This window comes from Anomaloglossus baeobatrachus, chromosome 2 (assembly GCF_048569485.1).
Source record: "Anomaloglossus baeobatrachus isolate aAnoBae1 chromosome 2, aAnoBae1.hap1, whole genome shotgun sequence".
In the NCBI taxonomy this organism is placed as follows: Eukaryota; Metazoa; Chordata; class Amphibia; order Anura; family Aromobatidae; genus Anomaloglossus; species Anomaloglossus baeobatrachus.
In genome coordinates this window covers 139,046,588-139,071,386 of record NC_134354.1, presented here as the reverse complement: position 1 = coordinate 139,071,386, position 24,799 = coordinate 139,046,588, and the positions used below count along the sequence as shown (strand labels likewise).

General features: G+C 39.9%; 1 protein-coding gene across 1 annotated transcript in view; it reads right to left on the bottom strand.

Annotated features, from left to right (window-relative positions):
• LOC142286278 (4-hydroxyphenylpyruvate dioxygenase) overlaps nt 1-24,799 on the bottom strand; it is a 119,956-nt gene that overhangs the window by 81,746 nt on the left and 13,411 nt on the right. Inside the window, exons 2-6 of the mRNA XM_075333339.1 lie at nt 23,986-24,012; nt 19,893-19,955; nt 19,703-19,807; nt 14,230-14,272; nt 12,115-12,197 (exon numbers count right to left, since the gene is read on the bottom strand). Coding sequence (XP_075189454.1) covers nt 12,115-12,197; nt 14,230-14,272; nt 19,703-19,807; nt 19,893-19,955; nt 23,986-24,012 — 321 coding nt within the window. The remainder of the gene's footprint in view (nt 1-12,114; nt 12,198-14,229; nt 14,273-19,702; nt 19,808-19,892; nt 19,956-23,985; nt 24,013-24,799) is intronic.

Genomic DNA, 24,799 nt, shown 5'->3' with positions numbered 1-24,799 from the left:
TCTCTAACATAACCTTTATGCGCATTGAGTCCTTTCGGAGAAAAGCACAAAACAAAATGATTGTTGTTGTTTAGCGCTTGTATCGAAATTTCTGCAACTGCATTAGCGAAAAGGATGTCAACAAAAGCCTGGGGCTCCGGAGATAGGTCAGGGGTGGTTTGAAAATATATCTGGCTGGTCTTTATTCTTCCTTGCTTTTAGAACCCTACCCTACGCAATATAAGCAAACCTTTGTATATATTATTTGTTTTATTTACAAAAAAAGTTTCTAGGGATTTTTTAAAGGGAACCTGTCAGGTCTGTTAAGCAGAAGAAACTGCCATAAAGGCTCGCTCACATTCGCGTGAAAAAATTCAGTCCCATTCTGCTCCTGAAAAGTTAAGTGAGTGGAATCCATCTGAGTAACTTTCTGTTATCAGTGCTATGCAAGGGTGCAATTTTTTTCTTCCATAGCATCCATATGCCATCCAGATGCCATCCATATGACATACATATGCCATCCATATGCAAAGTGGTTTTAACATCCTAAACTACTCTATGTAAATTCTTACTAGTTGTCAGAAATAATAAAGCAATGAAATATAAAACTATAGATAGATATCCTGCAGATGTGCCAACCTCCCTACATATTACATAGATCAAAGAGCGAGGCTTCATCGGCCTTGAGCAGCTCTGTGACACCCGGCGACTTTGACGAGCGAAGATGACATCAGTAACATTACAGGCATCACCGCTGTCACTGGGTCACACAGAGGGCAGCGCAAGACCTGGAATGTCTGGTGAGCAGTGACATCAGTAATGTCACCGCTCTCCACAGCAGTTGGGTTTCGTACTACCTGCTTTGTGACCTGGCGACAGCGGTTATATCAATAAGGTTACTGATGCCATCTTTACTCGGATGTGAGAAATTTGCTTTCTAATAAATTGGTGAATGAGGGACAGTCTCTTTCTTTTAATTCTCTCTTTTTAGGTCTTTTAGATTTCCCATTCTGGACTACACCTGATTCCCAGAATATGTCAGACCTGCATGTTTTTTTTTCTAAAACTTTGGTGAACCAGGGAGTGTTTTTTGAAATAAACTATTTTTGTGTGTGGTGTGTGTGTTTTGTTTTTTTTTATTTTGACTTACTGAGTTAGGATTGGTTGTGTCTGATAGATACCACTCTATTACTAACACCAGGGCTTGATGCCAGCTGATACTACACAGCTGACTTCAACCCCAACTGCCATTGCATCAGGGCAATCGGGAAGAGCCGAGGCGAAGCGCCATTTATGTGATGTAATACTTCTGGGGCGGCTGATGTCTGAGATGGACCATGTACCTTGCCAGCTAGAAAATATCAGCCGGCAGCTGTCTATTTACCTTTGCTGGTTATCAAAAATAATTTTTAAAATTATTTATTACTAGTTGTACTACCCGGCTTCGCCAGGGTTAATAACTGCTGTTAACAATATAGAATGTATTAACAAAAATGTATTCTGCACATAAAAAACACAAAACAAATAGAAATGTAATTATTAAATGGCAAAAACTAAGCTAATAGAAGCATTTCATAACATATATTTCAACACCCCAGATATTCCACACAGATTTAACTAAATTGGCCAAGTAATGTGCTCCGTCTGTCTCTTTCCAGGTCTGTGTCTTTCCAGGTCTGTGTGTGTCTGTCTGTCTCTTTCCAGGTCTGTCTCTTTCCAGGTCTGTGTCTGTCTGTCTCTTTTCAGGTGTCTCTTTCCAGGTCTGTCTCTTTCCCCGTCTGTCTCTTTCCCCGTCTGTCTCTTTCCCCGTCTGTCTCTTTCCCCGTCTGTCTCTTTCCCCGTCTGTCTCTTTCCCCGTCTGTCTCTTTCTCCGTCTGTCTCTTTCCCCATCTGCCTGTCTCTGTCTCTTTCTTTGTCCGTCTCTATTTCTCTGTTTCTTTGCCCATCTGTCTCTTTCCAGGTCTGTCTCTTTCCCCGTCTGTCTCCCCATCTCTTTGTCTGTGTCTTTTCCTGTCTGTCTCTTTCCCTGTCTGCCTGTCTCTCTCTGTCTTTTTCCTTGTCTGTCTCTATTTCTCTGTCTCTTTCCTGGTCTTTCTTTATCAAGGTCTGTGTCTTTGCCCCATCTATCTTTGTCTGTCTCTCTGGCTGTCTCCTCCTTCCCTGTCGGCCTGTCTCTGTCCCTGTCTGCATGTCTGTCTGACTCTATCCCCATCTGTCTCTTTCCAGGTCTGTCTCTTTCCCCTTCACCATTTGTCTCTGTCTGTCTCGTTCCCTGTCTGTCTCTAACTGTCTCTTTCCTGTCTGTCTCTCTGTCTGTCTCTCTCTGTCTCTCTCTATCCGTCTCCCCACCGACATCTTATTACCTCACATATAAGCTTCTTATACTATGAATGTCTTTTGTTCCTATAGCAACCAATCACAGCTCCTACTAATAACTTGTAGTTCCAGGCTCCATTTACTTTAATGGAGGCATGTTTTTTGAAGCGTAACTGTAAAACGCGGAGTTATATTTTCCTGTCAAAACATAGTCTACGATGTTCCCTGGGTCACATGAGGGTCTGTGCAAAATTTCGTGATTGTAAATGCGACGGTACGGATACACTTTTCGTTTCACTTTTTCCCCATTATGTAGATAGAGGCAAAATTGGTCAATTGGAACACGCGAGGTTAAAATTTCACCTCACAACATAGCCTATGACGCTCTTGGGGTCCAGACGTGTGAGTGTGCAAAATTTTGTGGCTGTAGCTGCGGCGATGCAGATGCCAATCCCGGACATACACACACACACACACACACACACACACACACACACACACACACACACACACACACTCATTCATCTTTATATATTAGATTAGGTTAAACCAGGATAAACACACTTTAGTGCCTGGTGAAAGGCACTAAAAGGTGTAAGTTCATAATATGTAGGGCAGATGTCAAATTATAAATCTCCATGATGTCTAATCTATCTATCTATCTATCTATCTTTTATTTTTTTATTGATTGCCGGGATGGTTCTAGCTGTGAACTGTGCGTAAAAATCGGACGCATATGGATGGTCAATGTTCTATCCATTTAATTCTCACACCCATAGACTTGCATTGACCAGTGTCATCCAAAATAAGTGGTAAATCACAGCATGCTGCAATTCTTTTTAGTTACGTCGATTAGACCTAAGAAAAAATACTCAGATCTGCTCTGCTCATTGAATAACATTGATCAGATGTTTTCTCTAATTGCACTCCTGCACTCCAGCATATTATAAACTAGTGTGATAGAGCCCTTATAGTTACAGTTATGGCCGAAAGTGTTGGCATCCTTGAAATTTTTGCTATAAAATGAAGTATTTGTCCAGGAAAATTGTTGCAATTACACGTTTTCTTATACATATGTTTATTTCTTTTGTGTGTATTGGAACAACACAAAAAAAGACAAACTGCTTGTACTACTGAAAACGCCATCTTGTCCTTTAAAAAACAAGCTACCATACTACTCCATCAGTGAAAAAATAAACAAGTTATAGCACTCAAAATTGTTTTTATTGTGTAAAAGTAGCAAAACAAAAAAAAAATACATAAATGTGGTATCGGTGTAATCGTACTGACCAGAAGAATGAAGCTGTCTTATCACTTTTACGGCAAACAAAAAATTATTCCTGTATTACTGCTTCTTCGTGATTCTGCCTCACAAAAAGTGGAATAGAAAGTGATCAAAAAATATTATGTCTCCCAAAATGGTACCAATAAAAAGTCCAACTCTCTCCGCAAAAAACTATCCCTCAAATGACTATCTTGGCAGAAAAATAAAAAAAACTATAGCCTTCAAAAGTCAGTGATGCAAACCCCCCCCCACTGTTTTGTAAAAAAGAGTTTTTTAATGTGATAGTAGCCAAACCTAAAAAAAAAATATAAACCTGGTATCGCTGTAATCACTTAAAGCGCAAGACGAATGGCATAAAAATTAAAGTCAATTCTTCAAGTTCTGTTGATTTGTTCATTCTGCTTCCCAAAGATCACATTACAGCAAGGCTCATATTTATCCTGCACTCTACGTTCAGCGCCTACATAGGGGATTACGTGTAAATCTCTGAAAATGTGATTCAGACAAAATTCCCAACAGAAAATGCACTGCAATGAAGGTGTCACTATGACCTCAGGTCTGGAATGTGATCCAGAGGTGTCCATCTTTTTATGCGTGCACAAAAGTGCGGTCAACAACAACTTTGTTCACCTTTGAAAAGATGGACAGCGCTGAAGAGAAGCCAAACAGAGTGTGTATTAAGAGAAAAGTGTCAGTCACCTGGAGTGGTGCTTGGAGTAACCAGCTGGAGGTGGCACCAGACTAGGCATGTCTATTCCTATAGATCAAAACCAGATCTGCAAACTTGTTTTCTTTGAGACATCAGCATTCTTTACAGTAAAATTTACCGTGTTTCCCTGAAAATAAGACCTAACCCGAAAATAAGCCCTAGCATGATTCTACAGTATTTTTTAAAGTATGCTTGAAATATAAGTTCTACTCCAAAAACAAGTTCTAGTTACAGTCAGGGCTGGCGTTAGGGGGAGTCAAAGTGCACAATTTCTCAGAGCCCCCACTCTCTGAGGGTCCGCAGCAGTTGTATTCTGACAGGCTGGTATGCCAGACTGGCATTAGGTGGAAGGGAGAGCAACTAGAAAATCTCACATTCTCCTAGGGGCCCCAGCGTTTATATTGTGATGATAACACTTCTTCAGGACTTTTGTGACATCACATCCTGTGACTAGGTTGTCACCAAAAGGTCTCTTAATTGCAGGAGTCAGGCGTGTGTGTGTGTGTGTGTGTGTGAGTGTAGATACACTACCATTCAAAAGTAGCGCGTGAATGTTGCTTACTGCAACCCGGGGGTTTTACACGCTTGCAGCGATGCAGGGTAGCTTAGGCATACACAGGCAACACAGTCTCTCTCAAAAATGTAGCAGTTTATTAGTAACCAACATAAACTGCCCTTCCAAAACACAATGAAGCCTCTCCTGGCTTAACGGAAAAGGTAAACTAAACACCTTCACATACCGTGGGCTTCAATTCCAATTAAATGTCCATAGTGAAGGTATGGCTGTCTCCCCAGGAGACACGGATTTCTGGTCAGTCTTTGTAGCGGACCGCCCGCTCAGGTTTGGACACAACGAGTGTCAGAGTGGAACTCCCTCAGCCTCCACACACTCAGTTCCAGATGGTTGAAGGCAACCTATGCTTCCTTAGGCAGGTTCCTTCCAGAGGCTCCAACCTCTCTGAGAATAGCAGCCTCTTTACATGCCTGAGGTTGCTCCTCATGCAGGGCTGCTCCACACACTGCTTCACACTCACTGACAGTCTCCTAAATCAGACTGGACTCACCCACAGGTGGAGGTTTGTGTTTCCAGACCTGCACAGCATACTGGCATTGTTAAAGGGAACCTGACCCTTATATGCAGAACCAAGCCTTTGTGGAACTACAAGTCCCATAGCAACTTCTTCACTTTAATATCGCAGGGACCTTCTCCATTGCGACACATAGCGACCATTTACCACATTGGTGGTCGCTACCTCACAAGGGTCATTTAGATTGTTCCTTATATTTGAAAGAAAAGCACTTTTCTCACCTCGTCAATGTCTGGACTATATAATGTCTGTGGAATTAACAGCACTATATAAATGAATAAATATTATTATAATTTTTATGGAAAAAATAAATTATCTGGGTAACCCCAAACTTTTGAATAGCAGTGTACATACGATAGATAGATGATAGAGGGATAGATAGATAGATAGAGTGAAAGAAATAAGTATTTGATCCCTGGCTGATTTGGTAAGTTTGCCTACTGACAAAGACATGAACAGTCTATAATTTTAAAGGTAGTATTATTAAGTATTAAATATTAAGGGTTAATTTTAGCAGTGAGGGATAGAATATCCAAAATAAATTCCAGAAAATCACATTGTATAAATTATATGAATTTATTTGGATTTTGCAGAGAGAAATAAGTATTTGATCCCTCTGGCAAACAAGGTTTAATACTTGGTGACAAAACCCTTGTTGGCAGGCACAACAGTCAGACTTTTTTGTAGTTGATGATGAGGTTTGCACACGTCATGAGAAATTTTGGTCCACTCCTCTTTGGAGATCATCTCTAAATCATTAAGATTTTGAGGCTGTAGTTTGTCAATTTGGAGCTTCAGCTCCCTGCATAAGTTTTCTTTGGGATTAAGGTCTGGAGACTGGCTAGGCCACTCCATGACCTTAATGTGCTTCTTTCTGAAGCACTCCTTTGTTAATTTGGCTATATGTTTTGTGACATTGTCGTGCTGGAAGACCCAGCCGTGACCCATTTTTAATGTCCTGGCCTGGGGCGTAACCACTGCGGTCGCTGAGGTCGCCATCGCGACCGGACCCGGCAGGTTATGGGCCCAGCGCCTGCCCTGCAGATCAGCAGCCGGCTTCTCTCTGTGAGAGAGGAGCTGCGCTATTCTGTGGCAGTCCACGTGGCCGCTATATGGCTCGTGAGTCAGGGGGGCCCAGTGTCAGTGGCGGGGCACCCAGGCCTCCCCTCACCTGTCATCGCACACAGCAATAATGAAGCATCGAGCGGCGACTATATATGAAAAAATGTTGATTTTTTTGTTCAAAAATAAATGTGGAATGTTCATCATGGCCCCTGAAAATTAACCCTAGCCCATCTCTTGGATCAAAAAATAACATTTTCGGGGAAACAGGGTACCTGTCCACATTCATGCAACCAGACATGGTTTGGGCAGCATCAATTGACTGACAGATTTCCTTGTCCTAAATAGGACTAGTCACACACTGGAACACACTCCATGCAGAGCTTTGTGTTATGTCTGTTGGAGGCTCTTAGTGGCTAGTGCATGACACTGGGAAATAAAGCACAGCGCAGAGGGAGTCCCTGTACCCTGCACCTTTCCCTGCAGTTGGCATACACTGATGTATTAAAGGGTGCTTTACACGCTGCGACATCGCTACCGATATATCATCGGGGTCACGTCGTTAATGACGCACATCCGGCGCCGGTAGCGACATAGCAGCTTGTGACACAAATGAGCGACGATCAACGAGCACAAAAACGTGAAAAATCGTTGCTCGTTGACATGTCGTTCATTTCCTTAATATTGCTGCTGCCACAGGTACGATGTTGTTCGTCGTTCCTGCGGCAGCACACATCGCTATGTGTGACACTGCAGGAACGACGAACATCTCCTTACCTGCGTCCACCGACAATGCGGAAGGAAGGAGGTGGGCGGGATGTTACATCCCGCTCATCTCCGCCCCTCCACTTCTATTGGCCGGCCGCTTAGTGACGCTGCAGTGACGTCGCTATGATGCCGAACGCACCTCCCCCTTGAGGGAGGAATTGTAAGGCTATGTTCGCACGTTGCGTTTTTTTCCGCGTTTCTGCAGAGTTTTTGCCTGCAGCGTTTTTGCGCAAAAACGCATGCGTTTTTGATTTCCAGCAAAGTCTATGGGAAAAGCAGAAATCCTGTCTGCACTTTGCTTTTTGTTCAGCAGCGTTTAATTTGCATATTTGTGGTCAAAAACCATGCTGAAAAAGAAGCAGCATGTCAGTTGTTTTTGCCATTTCTGCAGCGTTTCCTTAACATTGGAGTCAATGAGAAATGGCAAAACGCATGTTGAAGTGAATATTCTGCGTTTAATGTGCGTTTTACATGCTTTTTACCAGCGTTTTCCTGATCAAAAACGCAGGTGCAGTAGGGAAAGAACCCAGGCACAAACGTCATTACCTACATCACTTCCTTTTTACTATAAATACAGAGCTGAGTATGTTTCAGTGCCTGCTACTATTGTGATTTATCATAATATAAATACTTTGAGCTACTGAAATTTAAAATGGCTTGGTTCCAGCGAATGAAGATCGATGTGGCAAAATTAATTGCTATGGTAAGTACATGTTTTTTTTTTTATTTTTATACATATTTATCTTTAAATATAGTTTTTAACTTATTGCTAAATGCCTTTAAAAATAAACTTAATATTCCTTGACAACTACACAAATTGTTGCAATCCTACAACTACAGTAAATTGTGTGTTTAACATGTTAGAAATACATACCTTCTTTAATTGTTGTATATGTGCTATGATGTTTGTTTCTTGATTTAGGTTCAAAAATGTTATAATGATAATGTCAAGCTTGATAATCTTATAAATTTAGTAATCACTTCATTACAATTTTTTAAAATTATGTAACAGGTTGAATCCATGCCATGCCTATGGGATCCTACATGCCCTGAATATATGCAAAAAAACAAGAGGATGGACTGTTGGGGAACAATCTGTGCAGAACTGTTCCCACAATGGCATGAGGCTGATGCAGCCTTACAACATAAAATTGGTATATTTGTTGTTTAAATTAATTATTTTATAATTTTACTCTAATTTTTAGAATTAATTTTTCATTTTTGTTTTTTTTTCCTTGCAAAATTAAAATAGAGCTTGATGTGCGGAAAAGGTGGCGTTCTGTTAAGGACAGATTTCACAAGCTAAGGAATGAGGGCATGAAAAGTGGCAGTTCAGCGAAAAAACCCAATTTCATCTATTATGATGAACTGTCATTTTTATGCACAAGTCGGAAAACTAGAGAGTAAGTATTCATGTAACAGTATGTTAACATTGTTTTATAAAAATAATGTTATCATCACAATAAATTACATTGTATTTAATTGATTTTCATGTTTTCTTTCCCTTCAACAGAACTTCAGGAAATGTAGCAGCAGAAACACCTGTTGATGATGAAGAAGGGCAAGAGAGCCTTCATCAACAACAGCAGGAAGGGCCATCAGGCAATATAGAACAAATTTCCTCTGAAAATGAAGGGGAAATAGAAATTGGTAGTGTCCCAGAGAAATCACCACCTAGACCTACACCAATTATCTCAGGTCCCACAAAATATATCAAGCCAAAAAACAAAAGAAAAAACACCAAAAATATACAATTAGAGGAGGAAGTTATTTGTAACGAAACATTAAAATTATTGAATACTAGTGCCCAAGAAGATGACATTGATCATTTTGGCATTAGTATTGCAGGTAGAATTAGAAAAATTAAAGATGTTAAGAAAAAAGATACATGCATGACAGCCATATGTGGGATGCTGACTTGCTATGAGGAAGAGGGTAGTTTCCCTTCATCAGGCTCAATTATTTCTAAAATTGAACAGATTTTTGACGAAGTCAAAAACCCACCAGCCCAAAAGAATACTGCAACTATTGCCCCAAACCCAATCTACATACCAAAACCTTATTCTCTAAATCAAAATACCTATAATCAAAATGTGCACCAACAATATTTGCAACAAGCCATACAAACTCAAAAACCCCAATCTAGCCAAATGAATATACAACCCCCGTTAAATGTAAATTTGCATTCACAACAACAACCTCATGGATATTTCAGCAGCCAATTATTTTCGGATCATTAATTTCATAATGTTCTAATCTTATTTTTCTGTGTGCTGTTTATAAAAAATTATGTATTCTTCATACATATAAATTATATGTTGCACATATGTTGTAATGTGCTTAAAAATGGCTTTGACGTTAATAAAGCTTTTTAAAGAAATAAATTATTTTTTTGCACCAAAATCTGTGTTTGTATACTTTAATTTTGCTACATATGAAGTGTTTTCATGTTCAAACTTGATGATTTTAGAGTTATCATTGCTTCAGGAAATGACATCATAACAAATTAACATAAACTAGACAGGAAAGGCAGACATTTTTGTATTTGAATCATTTAACTTTATTTTTGAGTTCAATGACATGACAAACGCATATGCGTTTTTTAGAAGAAAAACGCATGTAAAAAGCGCTAAAAACGCACTAAAAACGCATGCGTTTTTAGCGCTAAAAAATGGTCAAAAGCCATTTGGTCAAAAACCAAGGGAAGGAAAACGTGCAGAATAAACTGCAGGTACTCCGACGCAACGTGCGCACATAGCCTTAGGCGGTCACAGCGACGTTGCTGACAAGGTATGTGCGTGTGACGCTGCCATAGCAATAATGTTCGCTACGGCAGCGATCACCACATATCGCACGTACGATGGGGGCTGGGTGCTATCATGCACAACATCGCTAGCTATAGCTAGCGATGTCGTATTGTGTAAAACGGCCTTTAGAGTTGCCTAAAATGGTGCTTTAATGACAGTTTCACATAGGCTGGTGTTAACAATGCTGCTTAAATGGATGGACAACATAATAGATCGCATTATTGGAAATGGTTCCTGCACTATGACTGATATCAACAGAGCCTCCCAAGGTGTCCACCACAATGTGCTGATGCAGCCATCGTTATCTGGATTTTGGGTATTTTCTTGGGTGCTTTAATGTGAAGCCTAAACTCAGTGTTGTTATTGCATTTTACAAACTTTCTTACCATTTCATATTTAGACGAATGAGCTGCATTCCTACCTTGGGCTTTGCCATATAGGCATTTCATGTTTCTTCTCTGTGCACGTCCTCCTCCTCCTCGTTCCATTAGCTTATTTGATTTGGCCAGTGATGTCACTGATCTCAGCACTTTGCTCGCTCTTTAGCAAACAATCTTTTTTTCAGATTAAACAAGCCAGCCTTTCAAAGCACCGTCATGTTTGTTCTTACATTAAACACTAACTACATATCCCGCGTCTCACATTACAGCCGCTTTCATTATTACTGAGGTCACGCATTTAAATCAAATAGGAAAACCTATTGCGAACAAGACCCACTGAGGCTGCGTCACACGTTATGGCCGCAGTGTGACCAAAAAATGCAGTTTGCTGCATTTTTCCAAAGTCATGGCAAAAATGTTGTCGTTTTACCACAATTGGAGCAAAAACTGCAAGGTAGCAGCCCAAATATTCCAAGTTTAAAGGGGTATTCCCATCTCCAAGATCCTATCCCAATATGTAGTAGGTGTAATAATAATAATAATAATAATAATTAATAAAAAAAAATATTAGCAAATACCTCCAATTAGAAATGTAGTGTAGTCCTCCGGATATAGCCATGTCTCTTACCTCATGTGAAGGGCATTGCAGCTTTGGTATGCATGGTTACGACCACAAGCAACTAACTGTCACCATAAGAGAGGATGTAACTATGGATACATAAGCTGCAATGCCCTGCACATGAGGTGAGAGACATGCCTATATGAGGACAACAACACTACATTTCTAATTGGAGCTGTTTGCTAATATAATGATGATTATTATACCTACTATATATTGGGATAGGATCTTGGAGATCAGAATAACCCCTTAAGTTTAGGAAAATCATCCCCCCCAAAAAAGTGTGAATACCACCATATACCTATTTATGAAAGTTTATCCTTCCCTTTGTTTTATCCCTTCAGGAGCTATAGTCAATAGCGAACATGACATATAATTTCTGCCATTGCTATGGGAGAGCGGTAGGCGACGGCTTTTGTGCCCAAGTTATCATTATGTTGCACATTTAGGGTATGTGCCCACTATCAGTGTTTGGTGTGTTTTGGACGTAGCATGCTTCAGCTGCATCCAAAACGCTGCGTTGTATAGCACAAGCACAGTGGATGATTTCTAGAAATCCCATGCCCACTATGCTTGTTTTTTCCGCAGCAAACTCTGACCTGTGGTGCATCTTTCCAGACCGCAGCATGTCAATTGTTTGCTGCAGATTCGCACATGTCCTCCGTAGGGAGAACAAAGCGAGAAGACCACAGCGCATTGAACCCTGATAGTGGGTATGAGCAGCTGCCGTCTCCTGCGTTCTCCTGAGGAGGAGACTCGCGGCCCCGCAGGTCAGGACCCGCTGCGTTCAGGACACAGTGAGTCCTGATCGTGGGCACATACCTGTAGTTCTGGTTCTTCCAGCAGCATAAATATACAGAGCATGGCCCCCGTGGGCTTAGTATGTGGCAATGTATGGTCTGCAAAGAGGTAAACATAATCAGTAGGTGCCTGGGCTGCACTTGCACCTGGGTCTTGGAGCTAAATTGGCCCAAAATGTTCCATCTGAGAAAACCAATATTACTAAAGACCTGTGATAGTTGGGGAATCCTGCTGGAGATTTTGCATTAGTCCACGATCCACTGAAAATCATGTAAAGCCAAATGATAGTAATACATTTACCTGAAACAAAAATTCACAGTCTTCAACCTGAAACGCTACGTCCTTTACACCGTCTCCATGCTTGTTTAAATGCTGGCTCATCTCTGGAGAATAATGGAGATAAAGGTAAGAAAAGTATAAAAAGTTTGGTAGCGGTTAGTATAAATTACAATATAAATAATATAAATCATACGGTGTCCGTCATTGTCGTGAGCAGCAGTCTACAAATCCTGCACATAGAAAACCTCTGTGCGAGACCTTATTATATTACTGCACTGGTGGTCAGTAATCCGGTCCATGACTAGATGTTTAAAGCCTAAAGGTGGATTAATCAGAAGGGAGATTCTTGGGTGAATCGATTTCTTAGTCTCGATCTTGTTCAGTTTTTGGGATTTGTCAATCCGTCAATTAGGACTGGTTCACTTTTGCTGTTATTTCCACATGTTTTTCAAGGGTAAAAAATACTGCACATTACAATACCAGGAAAGTGAATGAGATTTCTGCAAAGTTGTACATGCTGCTTATTTCTTCCTTGGAGATTTGAACCGTTTGGTTTTTTTTTATCAAATCTCCCGGATGTCAAATCTTTCAGTGTTTTAGAAACATGTTTCCTCCATTGAAACTAATGGGAAAAAAACGAGAGTAAAAATGCCTCAAAAATGCATGTAAAAACTCATCAAAAACGCGATTCTTTTTTACAACCAACACTTTGATTTCTTTGTGCAGGCAAAAATTTGCTGCAAATTCTCAACATGTCCACATAGCCTTAACTTATTTTTTTACATAAATGTTTTGATATTTTTTTTCAAAAACCAGCATTTCATCTTTAGGGTACGCTCACACGAGCATATGAATCGGACGAGTGCAATGTGAGAAAATCTCACATTGCACTCAGACTAAGGCGGGCTTTGCACACTGCGACATCGCAGGTGCGATGTCGGTGGGGTCAAATTGAAAATGACGCACTTCCGGCATCGCATGCGACATCGCAGTGTGTAAAGCCTAGATGATACGATTAACGAGCGCAAAAGCGTCGTAATCGTATCATCGGTGCAGCGTCGGCGTAATCCATGATTACGCTGACGCGACGGTCCGATGTTGTTCCTCGCTCCTGCGGCAGCACACATCGCTGTGTGTGAAGCCGCAGGAGCGAGGAACATCTCCTACCGGCCTCACTGCGGCTTCCGTAGGATATGCGGAAGGAAAGAGATGGGCAGGATGTTTACATCCTGCTCATCTCCGCCCCTCCGCTCCGATTGGCCGCCTGCCGTGTGACGTCACAGTGACGCCGCACGACCCGCCCCCTTAACAAGGAGGCGGGTCGCCGGCCACAGGGACGTCGCACGGCAGGTGAGTGTGTGTGTGAAGCTGGCGTAGCGATAATTTTCGCTACGCCAGCTATCACCACATATCGCTGCTGCGACGGGGGCGGGCACTATCGCACTCGGCATCGCAGCATCAGGCTGCGATGTCGCAGTGTGCAAAGCCCGCCTAATGTTATTCAATGAGGGAGCATCAAAGGAAAAAACTGGAGAAAACAGGTTTTATGCCGCGCTTGAAGACCACAGACATTGATGTCAGAACAGATGATTCTTTTATTATTTCATTCCTACGCGTTTCGGAGACCCCAACTGTCTCCTTCTTCAGGGAAAAGAACAAAGTTTTCCTTTGATGTTCCACTTGTGTAGCAGGGCTGCTGCTGGACCGCTTGGGCGCTCATTTTTGCTGTCAATGGAGTTGTGACTGGCACAACCCGATCAGGTGAGTGCATTACTTCTTTATGATTTTGCCCAATATATCGGGTAAGACCCTATTGCGCCTTTTCTCTCCCATATAGTTTATTCAATGAGGGAGAGCAGATGATCAGCATTTTTCTCATCCAGATTCTGGATGAGAGAAAAGTTGCAGCATGCTGCGATAATCAGCGAGAGCCGTGTCACCAGCACCCATGCAAGTCTATGGGTGCGAGAAAATCATCAGACTGCACTCGGATGAGATCGGGTCCCTCCGGACGCAGCAATACCAAATATATGTATTTTTTTTTTTTTTTAACATAAATATTCTTCCAAATTTTGGAAACCATAAAATAGGACGTACTGGTACGTCTAATGCCATTAAAGGGTTAAATAGTCTTACCTTGATTTCCTGGATTCAATGGAGACTGAAAAATGAAAAATATCTGTAGAAAGAAAACACATTAAACATTAAATAAATAAAAAATATATGTGCATTGACAAACTAATCTTACAAAAGAAACATACAGAAGTCCTTGAAAGTTTGTGATCTCCTCAGAATTTTTAGTTTCATATTTGACCTAAACCTACATCAGATTTTCAGCCAAGTCTAAAAAGTAGATACAAAAAACAAATAGAAAAAATGAGTCAATTTAAACCAAAAAGCTTTATTTTGATCTCCTAAACAAAACTTTATTCTAATAGCTTAACATTTCAAACACTAATGTGAGAGAGGCCTTTAGTTGCTTATAGGTAACCTTAGGTTTCTTTGTTACTCGCGGAATAATATACTATTTGCTCTTAGAGTGATCTTTGTTGGTCAACTACTTCTGGGAAGGGTAAAAATTTTCTTCAATTTTCTCCATTTGTAAACAATTTGTCTGACAGTAGATTGGTGAAGTCAAAATGCTTTAGGGATGGTTTTGTTGACTATGCAAGCCTGATGAGATTGAACAACTCTTCTGAGTTCCTGTTTTATTTGTGTCATGATATACTTCAACAAACGTTATGAAGATCAGACATTGACAGATCCTTGTTCTTCAAATAAAACAGGTTGTCCACTCACACCTGATTGTCATCTAATTAATTGAAAACACCTTCAATTTCATCTGCAAAATCTTTGCAAATTTCACTTACTTTTGCAACTCACAGACATTATATTGAATGATTTTCCTCAAAATTTGACAATTTTCACTATTTTTGGCTCTATTGTTTGATTTGGTTCTCATTATAAATTTTTAGGACTTCGTAAACCCTCACGGGATTTCAGAATAAATTTGAAGAGACATTGAAGCACCACTGTATGCATTTTGTGAAGATATTCCAGGGTTCTACAGGCAAAGGAGCCATTGCTACTATACCAAAAAATAACTATAGCATCTATTATGTATTGAAATACAAGTAAAAACTATGCTTCTTCCTATCGATATCTCAAAAATATATTACATCTGGCTGAAGATGGGAAAAAAAGAGACAATTGCACATAGGAAAACATCATGAGGTAAATGGGAATATGGAGTGAGGAAGTGCTCACCGGATGGCGTTGTGGTTGGCACAACTCCAATAAATGTTGTTGTTACGTCACCACCGGAGTCCGCTCCATCGACTTCTACTCCGATCGCCAGGCGACATCATATTCCTGCCGTGGATAGTGCTGGTGATGGGAGAGGAGTTGATGCCAGCGGCGCAGGTGGGCACAGGCTCCGCTCATCCACTGGTCTGGGTTTCCTGGGGATCTGCAGTGCCACAGGCTGACTGTAGGTGGCAGGTGTCTCCCAGCTGAAGTACTATCATAAACCTACAGCCTATGGGAAGACACCACACCCTTTTTAATGCCCCTCCTGTCTGCTGACCTCTGCCAGAGATAGTTCTGAAAATTCTGGCTCCTGTTTTGTCCTGTTCTGTAATTTCGTGTGCTGATTACCACTTGTTTCCTGACTACCATCCTGCCTGCTGTTTTTGTACCTCGCTGCCCGATCCGGTTTTGACCTCTGCTTGTTTCTGATTACGTCCTTGCCGTACGTCCGTGTCGATTCTGTCCCTTTTCCGCAATTCCTGGTTTGACCCTGCCTGACGACTACTCTCTCAGACTGCAGCCTTCTACAGGTAGTGATCTCAAGGGCCCTGTGTAATTCCAAATTCCTGTATAGGGGTTATATGGTTTCAGGGTTCTGGGGGTCCTGCTTGGTGAATGGTATCCCTCTAGCCTGTCCATTATATACCGTCTGAGTCTGTGGATCCAGGCAGGCATTAAATTTGTATTGTAATTAGTATTTCTAGTCACGCCAACAGAAGAACTTGTTCTCCTGTATGTAGAATGATAATTGGTAGAGGTATAGTAGTATAATGCTGACTACACTGCAGTAGAAGAACAGTTCTTCCGCACTCTTGGGAAACTTTAAGTAGTTTTTTTTATTAATGCATTTCAGATTTGACTGAATTATTTTTCAAAATAAATTACAGATCAATAGAACCTGAAACGCGTCAATAAAAAAAACTTCTCGAACTTTTCAAAGGATGTAGAACTACTCTTCTTCTACAGCAGCTTGGTTTGTATTATACTCCTATACCTCTATTAATTATCACATGGCTGAAAAACTAAGAGGAAAGAAACGTTAAGGCTAGGTTCGCACACTGCGTCTTTTTGACGCTGCGTTTTTGTGCGTTTTTGGCCGCTAAAAACGCACAAAAACGCACCTGCGTCGAAAAAACGCATCAAAAAAGGCATGCGTTTTTGCCGCGATTTGGTGCGTTTTTGGCTGCGTTTTGCTGCGTTTTTGATCTCTGCGTTTTGCTGCGTTTTTCAAATGCATTGCATGGGCGGAAAACGCAGAAAAACGCAGGAAAGAACTGACATGTCCATTTTTTTTTTTTAACTCAAAAACGCAGGTAAAAAAACAGATGTGTGCGGACAGCAAAAATGAAAACTCATAGACTTTGCTGGGGAAGCAAAGTCCTGCTGTTTTGAGGAAAAAAACGCACCCGAAAAGCGCGCAAAAACGCCGCGAAAAACGCACTGTGCGCACATAGCCTAAGTATGTTGGATTTCAGCATCCTAGATCCTTTGTTCTCTTGAGAGATAAACTGCTGCTAGAGGCGTCCGGCAATGGTTTGAGCCATAGACAGATAAGGCAATTTGCCCTACACTAGTTTTACCTCAAATGGACTACCAAATGGCTCTATTTCACACTGCAGTTTCAAGTTTTCCTTATACTGTATCTACTTTTTGCACATTTTGTTAATATACTTTTTGTTCTTGAAAACCACTGTGTTAACTGAACATTTCAGTTTTGCAGATATCATTACAGCGACTTTTTTATCTCTGACAATGACCTTAGGGAAGGACTATATCTCTTTGTTACAGACAGACCTTGAACATCCTGAGAATCAGTTTGTGGTTTTCATGACTGGTAGCATTTCAGATTTTATAAAGTTACAGAAAAACCCAAGATAAAGAAAATCTGGGATGTTCAAAATAAACAGAACTCTATATGTGCTCATATCTAGGGATTATGAAAGCAGAGAGTGCCTCACACCCCACCATAGAAATAATAGAGGAGACACTAATTGTCACGATTAGGCTGGGGCTACATGATGACATGCATGGTGGACATCAATTCTTAGATTTTGTAACTATGATTTTGTTGTCAATCAGTGGTGTGGTCGGGGTTATACAGAGCTCAGCATTCAGAGAACTGGTAGATCTATAGCAGGGAAAACTGATTTTTATCAGAGCTTCAGAAAGTAGCCCAGTAATCACTTGGCGTCACAGCATCACTGTCATCAGGATCTCTGTCTCTACAGTTATGGCCAAAAGTTTTGACACTGAGACATATTTTGGTTTTCACAAAGTTTGACATGTCAGTGCTTTTCGATCTTTTAGTCAGATGTTTTTATTGTAATTGACGTACAATTATAAACGCTCAATTAGGTTTTAAACTTTTATTGACAAATACATCAAGTTTAGGCAAAAACTTAATATTTCCAGTATTGACTAGAGATGAGTGGATCCATGGAAGTTCAGTTCGGCAAGTTCAGGTGGACTTTAGATGGAGATCGGCTTGGGACCCGGAGTTGACCTGAATCCCAATGGGTTACTAATTGGGCAGCCACAAACAGAACACTACAAGAGGCAGGTGAGAGGGATTTTTCCTATATCCAATAACACTGTTGTTACTCCCAGCGTGAGCCGTTCAAACACTGCAAGTGGCTCACACTGGGCTGAGCACAGCAATGCTTGCTCGCTTGAGTAAAGCACCCAAACTCTGGGTTTTTTTTTGTTTGTTTGTTTTTTTAAATTTGAGTTTGGTACGACCACTTAACACCAAACCTGGGCTTTCCTCATCTATAGTACTGACCCTTATTTTTCCAGACTTCTGTAATTCACCTTGGCATGCTGGTTATTATCTTCTTGGACAAATTCTGACTCCATGTGCACATACCCTAGCTTTGATTGTAATATTGCAATCAGCACATATATAAGTATAGAGGTGGTTTCAAATTCTTAAGGGACCTGACAGGTTCCCTTTATAAATTTCCTAAAAAAGAGTTTATAATCCCTTAGCTGTTTGCTTTATCTTGGCTGGTTGTCAAAGTAGAGGTGATCCCACACCATTTTTTAGATTATTTAAATAATTTTTAAAATGGTCTGGGCTTTGCCCTATTTTTGGTAACCAGCCAAGATAAAGCAGATAGCTGGGGGCTGGTATTATCAGGCTGGGAAGGCCTATGGTTATTTGGCCTTTCCCAGCCTAAAAATATCAGCCCTCAGCTGCCCCAGAAGTGGCGCATCCATTAACTGCACCAATTCTGGCGCTTTGGCCTTCTCGTCCCAATTTTCCTGGCGTGGTGGCAATCGAGGTAATACTTTCTTAATTTATTTTGAATTAATAAATTGGTGAATGAGGGAATGTGGGGGAGTCTTTATTCCCAAATTGGAAACTTTGAGTAATTTCTTAATTTAATAAATTGGTGAATGAGAGAGTGTGGAATATTCTTTATTCAAATAAACTATTTTTTCCCCATGTGTGCATTTTTTAACACTACGCTTGCCGGGTTAGTAATGGGGTTGTCTGACAGATGCCTATCCATTATTGACCCCTGGGTTGGATGCATCAACCCCAAAAGTATTACCCCGATAGACACCCCACCAGGGAAATCAGAAGAGCCGGGCCAAGTGCCAGAATTGTAGCATCTAATGGATGCGCCACTTCTGGGGTGGCTGCAATAACAAAGAAAAAAGCTTGCATCATGGATTTGCAAACCTTCAATAATTGTATTATACAAAAAAAAATATATGAAACACCACATAATATAAAAACAAGTAAAACAGATATGTAAGGATCATATCAAAACGTTGGAACGCCATTACTTTAACATTTCTCTTTTGAAAAGGATAGACATTACTATATTGTTTAGCTGGAATTTTTTTTTTTTTTTAAGAAAATGCTCATGTCTAGATATTATTATTATTATTATTATTATTATTATTATGCCCCCGGCTGTTCATTTGATGCATCTTCAAAATTTCCACTAAATGTGTCCAGTGCTGGTGAATTCAACCAAATTTTACATGGCCGATTTTTATCCCCTGGCCTAAACAATATCAGAAACTAAACACTCCACAGCTCACAATATCCACACAAAAGAGCGTTTTTTAAAATATTCCAATGAAAATATTCAAATTTTTTATGATTACATTATAAAGAACAGTAATAGGAATATTTGTAGCACAACTCATAAGACATAATAAGACCCAAATAAAGCGGAATCAAGTAGACACAGAAAATATATTATTGACCAAAAATATATCTAAAATTCATATCAACATCAACAATTCATATCAACATGTTTTTGTATCGTCCTGGACTACTCACCTTGTTCTGCTTCACAACATGAGACACCTCTTCTCTACTGCCGGTCTCCAGTCCTTTGTATGCAAAAGGTTCAAATCCCATTTTATCACAATAGAATGATGCAGCCTACAAAGAGATGTCCATAATTATATGTGAAAATACATTTTATTGTATTGCTGTATAATTTGATATATTCCACTGCTCAACAAACCTGTCTTGCATTTCCAACCCAAAAAGTAAGATGATGGAAGGTTAGAAAGCGACCTCTTTCATGCTGAAAAAAAATTGTATTAAAAAATTATAAAAATACATTTACATTGAAACTAGTAAGAAAGACTTACAAGAGGACACAATATTTGTTGAATACTTCCTCATGCGAAATGATTGGTGCCGATGACTTTACAGAGTTATGGGCAGGATTGGCAGATATTGTGCACATGTCCTAACATAATGAACAGGACGTGTATGATAACGGTCGCTGGTGCACGTAATTCCGAAGGTGTGCAGGTCGTTTTGTCATTGGCACTGTTCACTTACAGTATGGAAGACAGTGGCTCCGGATGGTTTTGGATAACCCCTAAGGAACAGGCCATACTTTGTCTTTATCAAGAAGACAAAGAACTGTCTTAGTATTTTGCATTGTAAAACACTTCTTTTTTTGTGTCTGTATGGTTTTGTGTTTTTCAGCTCTTGTACAATTTGGTTCTACAATTTTGGCATAGGAAAACACTAATGTAACCCCTCAAATGTTACATATTTTATTTAGTTGTTTTTTTACCCAGTTCATGGCTGACCTACATTAAGCTGTAATTACTTAAAATGTTGAGAATTATGTGTCGGGAGAAGAAATCACCACTAGGGATGAGCGAACCTGAACTGTAAAGTTCGGGTTCGTACAAGACACTTAGTATAAAGTGCTCAAACCCAAACATACAGAAGTCCATGTCTGAGATCACAGTTTGGATGTTGTTTGGATGATGAATAAAGCTTGTTGAAAGGCTGCAGTGCAGCCAATCAACACGATTTTCGGCATGGGGAAGCTGCAGGGACACTGCTGGGAACAAAATAAAAATATAAAAAAACTGAATCAGCATGGGGTTCCCCCTTTTTTGATAACCAACCAAGGTAAAGCAGACAGCTGAGGGCTGTAGTTTGCAGCTGTCTGCTTTACCTGCACTGGTTATCAATAAAGAGGGGGACTGTATGCCATTTTTTAACTTTATTTATTCCCTAGTGGTGATTAGGGATGAGCGGACCCATGGATGTTCGGTTCGGTACCTGAACTTGACCACAGACCCTGAACCTCATATAAGTCAGTTGGGATCCGAACTTTGGTGCTGTAAAATGATTGTAGTAAGGGTTAGGGGGCTGCAAAAGGAAGAAAAATGGAGGTAAGAGCAGGACAATTGCCCTACAAACAAATGTGGATCCTTACTAAGGAGGCTAAGGATTGCAGAAAGGAAGGGTATAACTGCTGGGATCTTTGCAGTTATAGCAGGAGTAAAGCTGTTGTATGTATTTCAGTATCACTCCTTCCGCTCATCCCGCAAGATGTCTTAGAAAGAAAAGTCCCCTTCTTAGTAAACCCTCAATAGGTAGGAACACCGTTTTGTCAAACGTAAGATGTCCATGTGTTATATGTAGGCCAATCACCTGGATAGTCACTGGTTGGTTGCAAAAAATGTTCAAGCTTAAAATATGCTCTCTTTTGTGATTTATGAAAATTTTTGGAACCCAGTATTCTTTGACAATGTTTTAGTCGCTTAAATAGTTTGGCTATGGGCTTGTCCAATTACTCTCTGTCAGACTATGGTCACCTTCCTATCTTCCTTAATATGCATTCCTGTTCCAGTAGGTCTTAATATATGTTTACTTGGACTACTAGACTAAAATATATGGTGTCATCATACCAGAATCTTCCTTAGAGAAACGTTATTTCTTGCCAGGAAATTTACAGCTACAAGATGAATGGGTAATTCCCTCCCAATGTCAAGGGCTTGGGTTGATCCCGTAAACACAATAATCACATATGAGAAAACAGTATATGAATAGAGGATTTTCTCAGAAATTTGGGACATATGGAACTAATCGGCGCAGACGGTTTTTCACAATTGAAGTATCATTTATACTACCAGTTAAAGGTGACATATAGTTTGGAAATGTTGGTAGGAATTTTACAGTGGGCAACAAAAGGTTTTATGTTTTTATTGTTAGATCTGAACAATTTAAATTCGGAGCTTGTACATCAGGTTTGATGACAGAAAAGTAACATGTATATTGGTTCTTGGTTCTCTGCTTCTTCAACACAAAATGGGTTTTAATTGACTTGGTAATATCAAACTATGCAATGATAAATGTACCTGAGCTGCTAATATATATATACAGTGCTGGCCAAAAGTATTGGCACCCCTGCAATTCTGTCAGAGAATACTCAGTTTCTTCTTGAAAATGATTGCAATCACAAATTCTTTGGTATTATTATCTTCATTTAATTTGTCTTCAATGAAAAAAAAAAAAAATTGTCATAAAGCCAAATTGGATATAATTCCACACCAAACATAAAAAGGGGGTGGACAAAAGTATTGGCACTGTTTGAAAAATCATGTGATGCTTCTCTAATTTGTGTAATTAACATCACCTGTAACTTACCTGTGGCACCTAACAGGTGTTGGCAATAACTAAATCACACTTGCAGCCAGTAGACATGGATTAAAGTTGACTCAACCTCTGTCCTGTGTCCTTGTGTGCACCACATTGAGCATGGAGAAAAGAAAGAAGACCAAAGAAATGTCTGAGGACTTGAGAATCCAAATTGTGAGGAAGCATGAGCAATCTCAAGGCTACAAGTCCATCTCCAAAGACCTGAAAGTTCCTGTGTCTACAGTGCGCAGTGTCATGAAGAAGTTTAAAGCCCATGGCACTGTGGCTAACCTCCCTAGATGTGGAAGGAAAAGAAAAATTGACGAGAAATTTCAACGCAAGATTGTACGGATGGTAGATAAAGAACCTCGATTAACATCCAAACAAGTTCAAGCTGCCCTGCAGTCTGAGGGTACAACAGTGTCAACCCGTACTATCCGTCGGCGTCTGAATGAAAAGGGACTGTATGGCAGGATACCCAGGAAGACCCCACTTCTTACCCCGAGACATAAAAAAGCCAGGCTGGAGTTTGCCAAAACTTACCTGAGAAAGCCTAAAACAATTTGGAAGAATGTTCTCTGGTCAGATGAAACAAAAGTAGAGCTTTTTGGGAAAAGCCATCAACATAGAGTTTACAGGAATAAAAAAGAGGCATTCAAAGAAAAGAACACGGTCCCTACAGACAAACATGGCGGAGGTTCCCTGATGTTTTGGGGTTGCTTTGCTGCCTCTGGCACTGGACTGCTTGACCGTGTGCATGGCATTATGAAGTCTGAAGACTACCAACAAATTTTGCAGCATAATGTAGGGCCTAGTGTGAGAAAGCTGGGTCTTCCTTAGAGGTCATGGGTCTTCCACCAGGACAATGAACCCAAAACACACTTAAAAAAGCACTAGAAAATGGTTTGATAGAAAGCACTGAAGACTACTAAAGTGGCCAGCAATGAGTCCAGACCTGAATCCCATAGGACACCTGTGGAGAGATCTCAAAATGGCAGTTTGGAGAAGGCGCCCTTCAAATCTCAGGGACCTGGAGCAGTTTGCCAAAGAAGAATGGTCTAAAATTCCAGCAGAGCATTGTAAGAAACTCATTGATGGTTACCGGAAGCGGTTGTTCGCAGTTATTTTGGCTAAAGGTTGTGCAACCAAGTATTAGGCTAAGGGTGCCAATACTTTTGTCTGGCCCATGTTTGGAGTTTTGTGGGAAATGATCAATGATTTGATTTTTGTTTCATTCTCTTTTGTGTTTTTCCATTGCAAGCAAAATAAATGAAGATAATAATACCAAAGAATTTGTGATTGCAATCATTTTCAAGAAGAACCTGAGTATTATCTGACAGAATTGCAGGGGTGCCAATATTTTCGGCCAGCACTGTATATATATATATATATATATATATATATATATATATATATATATATATATATATATATACACACGCACACACATCTCCTGAAGAGCAATTCGTATTGTTGGACTTTTGTTTGAAACTTTTGAAGAAGTTTTTGGAATACTTGCATTATTGTTTTGTAATAGTTTTCAATAAAATGAATTTAATAAAAATGCTTGGCTATGAAGATGGACCCACCATTGAATGTACCAAATAATAGATGCGTATATAATGATTTCTATGTTTAAAATGTATACTCATTCATTGTATTACCTTCTCCCCTTTGTCAGTGTAAGAAGTCTGAAAAAAGAAAAACAACAAGATAAAAACATATATCTTTATTCAGGTATTTTTTAACTAAGACATAAAGAAGAAAAGTATTATATGTACACTTTGGAACAATTCATTATTCTTGAATAACGGTGAGGGGACGGGAATCAGTTTTGGGCTCCACCTTTTAAAAAAGATATTGGGAAGTTAAAGTCAGTTCAAAAGTGGATTAGAAGGAATGGAAGTCCTTTCCAATAATGAGAGGTTAGAAAGTTGAGCTTATTTAGATTAGAAAAAAAATGTCTCAAAGGAGATCTCATTGATATGTATAAATACATGTGTGGTCAATACAAAGGACTGGGACGTGACTTATTCCTTCCAAAGTCAATACAAAGGGGGCACTCATTACATATGGAGAGATTCTGGTGTCTTAATAGGAAAGGGTTCTTTACAGTTAGAGCAGTCAGACTGTGGAATGCCCTACCACAAGAGGAAGCAATGGCAGATACTATAGCAGCATATAAAAAAGGGCTGAATGCTTTTTTCTTTTTTTTTACAATAAATAACCTTATAGGTTATAAATAATCTAGCTATAGAGAATATCTAACTGGTGGAGAAAAATTGAACTTGACAATCAAAGTCTATTTTCAACTTATCACACTTTGTAACTTTGATCAGTCCATAATAATGAATTGTTGTATATCTACTGAAGAAACTGCTTTGAAATTGACCTAAGTAGCAATATGACATGCAGTGTCTTATTAGATTTAATACACAGTGATCTCAATATAATAGATGGAAGTATCACGCTTTGCAA